The following is a 13228-nucleotide window of genomic DNA, read 5'->3' as shown; positions in this document are numbered from 1 at the left end:
TTAATTCAGAAATATTTCACATTAAACAATGATATGCAGTACGTTTTTATATGTTTAGAAAAATACCCCTGTTCGAATTAACTCAAGAAATTCTTACAATAGTGCATATAAATATAAAAAATTAATAAAATTAATGTTAGGTACTTTTCAATGTAGACACAGTCAATATAGTGCAATTCACTTTGTTAGCTGTCTTGGTTCCAGAGGTATTTTTCCCATTCATTTTCTCCATTGAAAAATTCTTCATTGAAGAATCTAGACATGATCCAGATTCAGAATCAGTTCCGAGGTGAATCGCAAACCTTACAAACTTTAATATGAAGCAAAAAAGTATTTGCAAATGTAACAAAAAGACAAAGGTACATGACGTAATTAAATAAAAAATTATAGAAAAATATAAAACTATTGAATAAAAGTTGTGGATTACGCAAAAATAAACCCAGACAGATTGATCAGAATCTTGAATCATCCTGAAGACTACCAAGCAAATAAAAAATAAATGTACATAAAACATTGATTTGTGTTGAAATTATGTAATTGTGTGAGAAGAAATAAATAGCTGAACTGCTGAAATCAACCTTTGTTTTACATGTGAGTTCTGTTGGTGTTTACAGTCAGGTCCATAAATATTGGGACATCGACACAATTCGAATCTTTTTGGCTCTATACACCACCACAATGGATTTGAAATGAAACGAACAAGATGTGCTTTAACTGCAGACTTTCAGCTTTAATTTGAGGGTATTTACATCCAAATCAGGTGAACGGTGTAGGAATTACAACAGTTTGTATATGTGCCTCCCACTTTTTAAGGGACCAAAAGTAATGGGACAATTGGCTGCTCAGCTGTTCCATGGCCAGGTGTGTGTTATTCCCTCATTATCCCATTTACAAGGAGCAGATAAAAGGTCCAGAGTTCATTTCAATTGTGCTATTTGCATTTGGAATCTGTTGCTGTCAACTCTCAATATGAGATCCAAAGAGCTGTCACTATCAGTGAAGCAAGCCATCATTAGGCTGAAAAATCAAAACAAACCCATCAGAGAGATAGCAAAAACATTAGGTGTGGCCAAATCAACTGTTTAGAACATTCGTAAAAAGAAAGAACGCACCGGTGAGCTCAGCAACACCAAAAGACCCGGAAGACCACGGAAATCAACTGTGGTGGATGACCGAAGAATTCTTTCCCTGGTGAAGAAAACACCCTTCACAACAGTTGGCCAGATCAAGAACACTCTCCATGAGGTAGGTGTATGTGTGTCAAAGTCAACAATCAAGAGAAGACTTCACCAGAGTGAATACAGAGGGTTCACCACAATATGTAAACCATTGGTGAGCCTCAAAAACAGGAAGGCCAGATTAGAGTTTGCCAAACAACATCTAAAAAAGCCTTTACAGTTCTGGAACAACATCCTATGGGCAGATGAGACAAAGATCAACTTGTACCAGAGTGATGGGAAGAGAAGAGTATGGAGAAGGAAAGGACTGCTCATTATCCAAAGCATACCACCTCATCAGTGAAGCATGGTGGTGGTAGTGTCATGGCGTGGGCATGTATGGCTGCCAATGAAACTGGTTCTCTTGTATTTATTGATGATGTGACTGCTGACAAAAGCAGCAGGATGAATTCTGAAGTGTTTCAGGCAATATTATCTGCTCATATTCAGCCAAATGCTTCAGAACTCATTGGACGGTGCTTCACAGTACAGATGGACAATGATCGAAAGCAACCAAAGAGTTTTTTAAGGGAAATAAGTGAAATGTTATGCAATGGCCAAGTCAATCACCTGACCTGAATCCGATTGAGCATGGGACTGAAGGGAAAATGCCCCAAGAACAAGCAGGAACTGAAGACAGTTGCAGTAGAGGCCTGGCAGAGCATCACCAGGGATGAAACCCAGTGTCTGGTGATGTCTATGCGTTCCAGACTTCAGGCTGTAATTGACTGCAAAGGATTTGCAACCAAGTATTAAAAAGTGAAAGTTTGATTTATGATTGTTAATCTGTCCCATTACTTTTGGTACCTTAAAAAGTGGGAGGCACATATACAAACTGTTGTAATTCCTACACCGTTCACCTGATTTGGATGTAAATACCCTCAAATTAAAGCTGAAAGTCTGCAGTTAAAGCACATCTTGTTCGTTTCATTTCAAATCCATTGTGGTGGTGTATAGAGCCAAAAAGATTAGAATTGTGTCGATGTCCCAATATTTATGGATCTGACTGTATTTTGTGAAAATGACCATCTGACTCTTCTTTTGCCAGCTTATCACAAGACTACTTGCCAAATAAATAAATAAATGGGCATGAAACATTGATTTGAGTTTAAATCATTTTATTAGCTTACTTATAGAGAATGCTCAGTGATCCAAAATGCAGGAAATATGATTTACAATATCCAGATGAACGGTCTGATTATATTAATCCCCAGATGTGCAGTTGTTACTCAGAGATATCAGACCCCTAGATGGCACCATTGACCAATCAGAATTGAGTATTCCAGAGTGCTGTGAAATAAAAGGATAGAAGAAATACATTTTAAGTTAACTGCTAACTATTCAATTGCAGATATAGAGTGTTGCTACAGAGCTCTTTTGCTGCGGTTTGTTTGCCACAATTCTTCGATTGTTTAAACTTTTCCCTTGTACTGTAGTTTTTCACTAGGAATTTCGCTATTAAACACAATATTTAAAAAAAGTGGAAATAACTCAGACTGATGGCTTTAACAGAAGCATATATAACCTCTATAAGCTCATAGTAGGTCTGTCTGTAAAGGCTTATACATAAGTTAAAAATAACTTTGCCTATAGAAAAAAATTATGTGGTTTTTATTTCTGGACATTTTGTGCTCTATTCAAATTAGAATTTGACTCACCTACAGTGATTCATCACAACATCCTCCACACTTTCCCCTGTCTCTTCCTCTGTTTTTTCCTCTCTGTATTCATGGTAATCCAGGTTTAATTAATCTCAATTTGAGTCTGGTCCAAAAAAAAACCTATCAACATAATGCTCATGTTTATGTGTGTGTGTGTTCATGTCTTAAGCAAACCTGCTGACACATGAGACGTGTAGGCTTGTTTGTCTTAAATAATTTCAGCCATGCCTCAGTATACTGATGTCATAAATGTGTTTGTCAACTGCTTGTGCATGAGCCTTTGTGTGAGTGTCTAGAACCCATCTGTCTCTCTCTCTCCGCAGTGTGTGTGTGTGTGTGTGTGTGTGTGTGCAGATTTGAGCTGTTTACCTCTTCCCTGATGCAGAGAGCCACAGTCAGATTTACAGCCCTCCTCAGTGATAAAACCCAATCAGCATCTCCGGAGACTGCTTATAGTTCATAGACTTTGCCCAGCCCTTATAATATAATGCCACACACACAGAAGTCAAGCAGTAGCTCACAGAGCCAAACAATACTCTTTAGATCAGTGATGAATATTATACAAAAGCTTTTGGGCTTTTGCCAGATAGTTTGCATTGTCTTTGTTCAAGCGGAACCCTTAATGTACTAACATCAGGGTTGCGAGACAAAGCAAGGCATAATCAATTTGAGCCCAAGTGCATGATTTATTTGATGATTATGTATTTATTCAATACATTTCCAGTAAGTTAAAGGATAGTATTTGGGGGTAAAAAGCCCCCCATAAAAAGCCTGTTGCAGGGGCGACAGGACCCTATTAAACCATTGTTTATCTTAAGTGGATAGAATAGATTTGATAAGAGGAAGGTTCAAAGTGGGCTCACATTGACTGATCCGATCAAAATGGAGATTGATTTCTTCATAGAATACTTGCGATGAAATGAAATGCCAAATGTGATTGAAATGAACAAGCAATTATGCATCCTTTTCTAAAGTGATTATTTTCAGTAAGCAATAAGCATTATCTTAATTTGTTACTCAAAAAAGCATCTCGCTATCTCAAAAGTATTTGATTAAGTTGACAAATTGCCCTGTTACTATAGCCTTTGAATCGACACTATATTAAAATAACCCCTCTGAGGGCTTTTTACCCCAAGTGGAAGGCCCCCCACCACCTTAAAAAAAAAGAAAATAATATTATTTAAAACAACCTTCTGTTGCTGCATTAATATTCAATAACTATACATTTATTTCTTGAATCTTGATACACTTTGTGACCAGAAAAAAAGCTAACTTTCCTTAAGGTGCGCCTTTAGCCGTTGTAATTTAAAGAAATAACAATAGCAAATGTGCGCTATTCTGTAACATGGGCTCAAAACATGACTCTGCAGATGAAATAAAATAGAAGTACCATAGACAAAAACTGATCAATACCAGGATATAGAAACACAGCACTAGACAATGACAAGTCAAGCACATTGACCATGTACAGATTCGGAATAAAATACCATCATACTACTCTACCTTCAAGCTTTAACTTATTTATGTTCTGTTTCACATACAAAAGAATTGTCGCACATTTTTTTCTTTTACTGTTACCATTGTAGAAATAACTTACATGCATCACCCATGATTATTTTTTTTTGCATTTGAAGTGTCCATAATTTGGGGGGTACAGTGTAAAAGTGGTAACCTGCAATTGTTACCATAAGGGACTATTTAGACCTGATCTAACCCTTAAAATGAGTTTTGTTGGTGTAACCTAATGTATTAATATTGATTTAGTTATGTTCATTAATATTTTTACTTGAATAAAACCAGTTAATATAGATAACATGAAGCAAATTGTTTTTAGGTTAACATTTAAAAAACAGTTTTTTTCAGGCCACTGATGAGACTGAAGTCTTTATTTAATATTTGTCAAAAGTACTATTCATTTTTGAAGTTTACAAATTACTTAGTGCACTTTTAAAGATATTAGCACTTCAATTTTGGTGACAAGTCCTTCTTTCAATAATGGCCAAAGAAATACTTTTTTCAAAATGACTTTTGAAGTAGCTGCATGAACCAGTCTTCGCCTTATGTAATGATTTACATAAGACTCTGAGGGAGTCAAGAAATCTATTGTCTGTTCTATTCAGAAAACCATTAATTACTAAAAACAAGTCATTCTGCATTTCCTCCCTCTCTCAGGAGTTTGTTTGGACTGTCAGAACAACACTCAGGGCCACAACTGTGAGGAGTGTCTCCCCAATTTTTACCGTCTTCGTGGCGAGGAGTTAAAGGAGGGATGTCTGCCCTGTCCCTGCTCCTCCGAGAGCTCCACCGGCAGCTGCCATCTTGGTGAGTCTCCATCCCTGTGACATGTTGACAGGGCTGAGGGCAGGTTGTGGGTTCAGTACATGATGTCCTGAAAGTGGTCTGAAATTATTCAACAGGGTTACTGCACCATCACACTGTTCTTAGTACACGCCACAGTATATATTTGGAAACAACAATAAATGGCATTCGCAATGCATTTACCTTCCATAATGTGAGATATTTCCATGGAAAAACTGGATAGTATTAAAAAAGTTTGTATTAGGCTATATAATACAGTGGGTACGGAAAGTATTCAGACCCCCTTAAATTTTTCACTCTTTGTTATATTGCAGCCATTTGCTAAAATCATTTAAGTTCATTTTTTTTCCTCATTATTGTACACACAGCACCCCGTATTGACAGAAAAACACAGAATTGTTGACATTTTTGCACATTTATTAAAAAATAAAAACTGAAATATCACATGGTCCTAAGTATTCAGACCCTTTGCTGTGACACTCATATATTTAACTCAGGTGCTGTCCATTTATTCTGATCATCCTTGAGATGGTTCTACACCTTCAACTGAGTCCAGCTGTGTTTGATTATACTGATTGGACTTGATTAGGAAAGCCACACACCTGTCTATATAAGACCTTACAGCTCACAGTGCATGTCAGAGCAAATGAGAATCATGAGGTCAAAGGAACTGCCTGAAGAGCTCAGAGACAGAATTGTGGCAAGGCACAGATCTGGCCAAGGTTACAAAAACATTTCTGCTGCCCTTAAGGTTCATAAGAGCACAGTGGCCTCCATAATCCTTAAATGAAAGACGTTTGGGACGACCAGAACCCTTCCTAGAGCTGGCCGTCCGGCCAAACTGAGCTATCGGGGGAGAAGAGCCTTGGTGAGAGAGGTAAAGAAGAACCCAAAGATCACTGTGGCTGAGCTCCAGAGATGCAGTCGGGAGATGGGAGAATGTTGTAGTAAGCCATCCACCAGTCGGGGCTTTATGGCAGAGTGGCCCGACGGAAGCCTCTCCTCAGTGCAAGACACATGAAAGCCTGCATGGAGTTTGCTAAAAAACACCTGAAGGACTCCAAGATGGTGATAAATAAGATTCTCTGGTCTGATGAGACCAAGATAGAACTTTTTGGCCTTAATTCGAAGCGGAATGTGTGGAGAAAACCAGGCACTGCTCATCACCTGTCCAATACAGTCTCAACAGTGAAGCATGGTGGTGGCAGCATCATGCTGTGGGGGTGTTTTTCAGCTGCAGGGACAGGACGACTGGTTGCAATCGAGGGAAAGATGAATGCGGCCAAGTACAGGGATATCCTGGACGAAAACCTTCTCCAGAGTGCTCTGGACCTCAGACTGGGCCGAAGGTTCACCTTCCAACAAGACAATGACCCTAAGCACACCGCTAAAATAACGAAGGAGTGGCTTCACAACAACTCTGTGACTGTTCTTGAATGGCCCAGCCAGAGCCCTGACTTAAACCCAATTGAGCATCTCTGGAGAGACCTGAAAATGGCTGTCCACCAACGTTTACCATCCAACCTGACAGAACTGGAGAGGATCTGCAAGGAGGAATGGCAGAGGATACCCAAATCCAGATGTGAAAAACTTGTTGCATCTTTCCCAAAATGGCTGTATTAGATCAAAAGGGTGCTTCTACTAAATACTGAAAAAAGGGTCTGAATACTTAGGACCATGTGATATTTTAGTTTTTCTTTTTTAATAAATGTGCAAAAATGTCAACAATTCTGTGTTTTTCTGTCAATATGGGGTGCTGTGTGTACAATAATGAGGAAAAAAAATGAACTTAAATGATTTTAGCAAATGGCTGCAATATAACAAAGAGCGAAAAATTTAAGGGGGTCTGAATACTTTCCGTACCCACTGTAAGTGTTGTCTTTTAAGACAACATTCCTACTACTATTAATTAATTACATAATTACAGCAAACCATTTGGAATGAACCCCCAATTATTACATTTTAGGGCCAGTAAGTAACCATCCAGAACACCCTAGTAATCCCCTAGCAACCCCACAAAACCTCTGAGCGATCCCATGCACACCTTAGCATCATTGTGGTGGTATCTTTTACACGGACAAGCAATTCAAATATTCTTTTAAAAATGTAGAAATCTAGTTGTTATTTTCCCTGTCCACATGACCTAGGTTATGTCATCAGAAAATAGGTTTTTATTACATTTTGATGGGAGTTATGGCATTTGAATGGAAGATTAAAGTTTATATTTGTTTATAATAATGTGCACTGATAAATTGTGATGAAGGCCAGTTGGGCAAAAATTGTGCTTAAGGCTTCCATTTAGAGAGTTAAAAGGGTCATATTGGATTTCATGGTGTCAACAACGGTTACAATAATGTCCTTTGCCTCAAGTTTGGTGTTGTAGAGACTATAACTTATTCCCATCATTGTTAGAATGAAATGGGCCTAAAATGTAATATCTCCTGTCTACAATTCATTATATAAGAGACCTGACTTTTTCCCAGTTACATACAGTTTCAAAGCATTTGGCTGAGTTGTCTGCGAGTTAGCAGGTGAGAGTTGTGCATACCTTCATGAATTTATATGTGACCTGGGGTTTAAGTCACAGCTAAAACTGTGCATGGCACCGAAGAGCCTGTCCAATCCTGTCTATTGGTCCCCACTGCACGGCAACAGTCATGGTGATGTGGCTTTGGGTTGCCAGTTTACATTTATGGCCAGTGGAGCCTGAGGTGGAAAGACAGTGTGTGAGGGGAGAGAGAGAGAGAGAGAGGGGACACGGAAAGTTCAGATGTGTTATATAAGTGTACTTATTATTGCCCTGTGGCTTATAATATTAAATAGGTCAAATATAAGAATATATACACTGTACCATGGCCGCAAAAAAGTAGTTGGATTCTTAAAGGTGCTGTAAAAGAATTTCAGCTATTCTCAGACTTCCACTAGAGTAGTGCAACAGTTGGGTTCCATAAGTAAAAATCTCATTAATTTTTTCCACTGACAAATTAATTTCCATTGATAGCTTATAAACTCTTTAAGAAAGACCTACCTTGAGCTCCAAAGTTGATCTTCAATGGTAAATTCTTCACCAGTCAATGTTATTTTAACTTTTAAAACATAGTGTTTAATTGCTACATTTCTGCTGAAGAACTACATTACCAATGGTCCTAAAAACAATGTGTGACAAAAAGTTCCACAGCGACTGCCCATTTTCATTAAGCATTGTTGATGACATTATTGAGTTGGTTTTACTATCAAACTACTTATATATTTTTTTTATATATATCTGACTATTTTGCAATAAAATTATAATAAACTGTAAAGGGAGATATGGAAAGGAGGAGGGAGAACCGGCTTGACAATATAAATGATATTCTATTGTAAAACTGAAACCAAAAGACACAAACACACACATATGACGGACAGCTGCCTGGGCACTGTTGTGACCTATTAGCAATTAGACACACCCCTTTTTTCCAAAACCCCATCTTGCAAAGTTACAGATACTGTTGAGACAGTGATAATCAGAGGTGGATCCTGAGAGCAGTGCATCATCTAATGTTCTCAAAGTTGGTAGAAAAATAGCGTTCTTACTTGAGCTGTCAATTTAACACTGTTACTCTGTTACATTTTATGCTGTTAATTCAATGTGATTAAATATATCAAAAATAACACATTAAAAGTAACACAAGTAATCATGCCTCCAGACCAGGGGTGTCAAACAAATTTTGGGTCACAGGCCTGATTGGACCAAGCCACATTGTTTGGGGGCCAAGTATATATTTATAAATTATATGTACTGTGTGTGTGTGTAATTATACACTTGCGGCCAAATGTTTGGAATAATGTACAGATTTTGCTCTTATGAAAGAAATTGGTACTTTTATTCACCAAAGTGGCATTCAACTGAACACAATGTTTAGTTAGGACATTATTAACATGAAACATTACTTCTACAATTTGATAAAAATGTTCAGAACTTCTTAAACTGCTTAAAAGAGTTCTCATCAAAAAATCCTCCACGTGCAGCAATGACTTTGCAGATCCTTGGCATTTTGTCCAGATTCCTGTAGCACTTGCCATAGATGTGGCTGTCTTGTCAGGCACTTCTCACACACCGTAAAGTCTAGCTGATCCCACAAAAGCTCAATGGGGTTAAGATCCCTAGATGCTCAAGATGGCACCGAGTATGGCTGCTGCATTGCGAGCTCCGACCCAGTGATGCAATTATTTGTATATTGTGTTGTGTCACGGATGACATAGGTGAGGGTAGGAACAAAGATTTACCGGTAGATTGAGAGCTTTGCCTTTCGGCTAAGCTCTCTTTTCGTGACAACGGTGCGATAGAGCGAGTGCAATACCGCCCCCGCTGCCCCGATTCTCCGGCCAACCTCCCGCTCCATTGTCCCCTCACTCGTGAACAAGACCCCGAGGTACTTGAACTCCTTCACTTGGGGCAAAACCTCATTCCCTACCTGGAGTACGCACTCCATCGGTTTCCTGCTGAGAACCATGGCCTCAGATTTAGAGGTGCTAATCCTCATCCCAGCTGCTTCACACTCGACTGCCAAGCAATCCAGTGAGAGCTGAAGGTCACGGACCGATGATGACATGAAGACAACATCATCTGCAAAAAGCAGCGATGAGATCTCCAGCCCACCGAACCAGCACACCTTCCCCACCTCGACTACGCCTCGATATCCTGTCCATGAATATCACAAACAGGATTGGTGACAAAGCGCAGCCTTGGCGGAGACCAACCCCACATGGAATGAACTCGACTGCGTGCCGAGGACCCGGACACAGCTCTCGCTTTGGACGTACAGGGATTGGATCGCCCTAAAAGGGACCCCCCACCCCGTACTCCCGCAGCACCTCCCACAGTCTCTCCCGGGGGACCCGGTCATACGCCTTCTCCAGATCCACAAAACACATGTAGACCGGATGGGCATACTCCCAGGCCCCCTCCAGGATCCTTGTGAGAGTAAAGATCTGGTCCGTCGTTCCACGGCCAGGACGAAAACTGCATTGTTCCTCTTCAATCCGAGGTTCGACAATCGGCCGAACCCTCCTCTCCAGCACCTTGGAGTAAACTTTACCTGGGAGGCTGAGAAGTGTGATACCCTTTTTGAAGAGGGGAACCACCACCCCGTTCTGCCACTTCTTAGGCACTGTCCCAGATTTCCACGCAAAGTTGAAGAGGCGTGTCATCCATAACACCCCCTCCACATCCAAAGCTTTCAGCATTTCTGGTCGGATCTCATCAATCCCCGGGGCTTTGCCACTGCGGAGTTGTTTGACTACCTCAGTGACCTCCCCCAGGGAAATAGAATCTGATCCCCCATCAGCCTCCGGCTCTGCCTCTACCATAGAGGGCGTGTTGGGATTTAGGAGTTCTTCAAAGTGTTCCTTCCACCGCCCAATAACCTCCTCGGTTGAGGTCAACAGCGTCCCATCTTTGCTGTATACAGCTTGGATGGTTCCCCGTTTCCCCCTCCTAAGGTGGCGGACGGTTTTCCAGAAGCACTTTGGTGCGGACCGAAAGTCCTTCTCCATGGCTTCTCCGAACTTTTCCCACACCCACTGCTTTGCTTCCCTCACGGCCGAGGCCGCAGCCCTTCGGGCCTGTCGGTACCGTGCAACTGCCTCCGGAGTCCTCCGGGACAACAAATCCCGGAAGGCCTCTTTCTTCAGTCGGACGGCTTCCCTGACCACCAGTGTCCACCACGGTGTTCGAGGGTTACCACCCCTTGCGGCACCTAAAACCTTGAGTCCGCAGCTCTCCACCGCAGCTTTGGCAATGGAAGCTTTGAACATTGCCCACTCGGGTTCAATGTCCCCAACCTCCGTAGGGATGCCTGAAAAGCTCTGCCGGAGGTGTGAGTTGAAGATCTCGCGGACAGGGACCTCCTCCAAACGTTCCCAGTTCACCCTCACTACTCGCTTGGGCTTCCCAGGTCTGTCCAGAGTCTTTCCCCACCCCCTGACCCAACTCACCACCAGATGGTGATTGGTTGACAGCTCTGCCCCTCTCTTCACCCGAGTGTCCAAAACAAATGGCCTCAGATCCGACGACACGATTACAAAATCGATCATCGACCTTCGGCCTAGGGTGCTCTGGTACCACGTACACTTATGAGCATCCTTATGTTCGAACATGGTGTTTGTTATAGATAATCCATGACTAGCACAGAAGTCTAATAACAAACATCCACTTGAGTTCAGATCAGGGAGGCCGTTCCTCCCAATCACACCTTTCCAGGTGTCCCTGTCATTTCCCACATGTGTTGAAGTCACCCAGCATCACTATGGAGTCCCCTACTGGGGCCCTATTCAGGACTCCATTCAGGGTCTCCAAGAAGGCCGAATACTCTGAACTGCTGTTCGGGGCATATGCACAGACAACAGTCAGAGTTTTCCCCCCCACAACCCGTAGGCGTAGGGAGGCGACCCTCTCATCCACCGGGGTAAACTCCAACGTAGTGGCGCTCAGCTGGGGACTTGTGAGTATCCCCACACCCGCCCGTCGCCTCACACCCTGGGAAACTCCAGAGAAGAATAGAGTCCATCCCCTATCCAGGAGTAGGGATCCAGAGCCAAAACTGTGCGTCGATGTAAGCACCACCAGATCCAACTGGTAACGCTCCACCTCCCTCACCATTTCCGGCTCCTTCCCCCCCAGTGAGGTGACATTCCACGTCCCCAGAGCAAGCCTTTGCTGCCCGGGTCTGGTCCGTCGAGGCCCACGGCCTTCACTGCCGCCCATATGGCAGCGCACCCGACTCCTGCGGTTCTCCAATGGGTGGTGGGCCCAAGGGATGTAGAGGGGGGTTTCACGTCGCTTCTTCGGGCTAAGCCCGGCCACCAGGCGCTCGCCGACAAGCCCTCCATCTGGGCCTGGCTCCAGACGGGGGCCCTGGGCTTCCTCCGGGCAGGGTAACTCCTCCTCTTTCGTTTTTTTCCATGAGTCATTGTGAACCATTCTTAGTCTGGCCCCTCACCTGAGACCACTTTGCCTTGGGAGACCCTACCAGGAGCACATGGCTCCAGACAACACAGCCCTCAGGATCATAAGGGCACACAAACCTCTCCACCACGATAAGGTGCTGGTTCCCGGAGAGGTATATTAGATATGTAAATTGTGTAAATATGATGTTTATTGTAAATTGTTAAATGTCTCATCACTGTCATGACTGCTATGTTGCTCAGATCTGCACCAAATACTTTCAGCCACTGTTGCACTTGTGTATATGGTTGAGTGACAATAAAGGGATTTGATTTGAGATCAAATTTTGTTGAAAACAAAGGGATTTGACACTCTTTTCCAATTATCTGTTGTCTAATGTCTGTGTTTCTTTGCCCACTCTACCCATTTATTTTAGTTTTCTGTTTCAAAAGTGTTTTTTCTTTGCAATTCTTCCCATAAGGCCTGCACCCTGAGACTTCTCTTTACTGTTGTACATGAAACTGGTATTGAGCGGGTAGAATTCAATGAAGCTGTCAGCTGAGGACATGTGAGGCATCTATTTCTCAAACTAGAGACCCTGATGTACTTATCCTCTTGTTTAGTTGTACATCTGGCCTTCCACATCTCTTTCTTTCCTTGTTAGAGCCAGTTGACCTTTTGTCTTTGAATACTGTACACCTTTCTTTGAAATGTTAATTTTTTGGTCAATTTCAAGCATTTTATAGCCTTCATTCCTAAAACAATGACTGACTGATGATTTTCTAGAGAAAGCCGTTTCTTTTTTGCCATTTTTTACCTAATATTGACCTTAAGACATGCCAGTTCATTGCATACTGTGGCAACTCAAAAACAAACACAAATACAATATTAATCTTTATTTAACAAATCAAATAGCTTTAAACTGTGTTTGATATAATGGCAAGTGATTTTCTAGTACCAAATTAGCAATTTAGCATGATTACTCAAGGATTTGGTGTTGGAGTGATGTCTGCTGGAAATGGGGTCTGTCTAGATTTGATCAAAAATCACTTTTTTCAAATAGTGATGGTGCTGTGATCAATAATGTCCTTACTATACTTTATGAT

The 13228-nt window shown here is 41.7% G+C and overlaps 1 protein-coding gene across 1 annotated transcript in view; it reads left to right on the top strand.

Moving 5' to 3' along the window:
- LOC127630970 (multiple epidermal growth factor-like domains protein 9) overlaps positions 1 to 13228 on the top strand; it is a 47113-nt gene that overhangs the window by 24305 nt on the left and 9580 nt on the right. The window contains exon 4 of the mRNA XM_052108894.1: positions 5051 to 5200. Within this exon, the coding sequence (XP_051964854.1) occupies positions 5051 to 5200 (150 nt within the window). The remainder of the gene's footprint in view (positions 1 to 5050; positions 5201 to 13228) is intronic.

Source organism: Xyrauchen texanus, chromosome 37 (genome assembly GCF_025860055.1).
Source record: "Xyrauchen texanus isolate HMW12.3.18 chromosome 37, RBS_HiC_50CHRs, whole genome shotgun sequence".
NCBI classification, from domain to species: domain Eukaryota; kingdom Metazoa; phylum Chordata; class Actinopteri; order Cypriniformes; family Catostomidae; genus Xyrauchen; species Xyrauchen texanus.
This window is presented reverse-complemented; position numbering and strand designations above follow the sequence as displayed.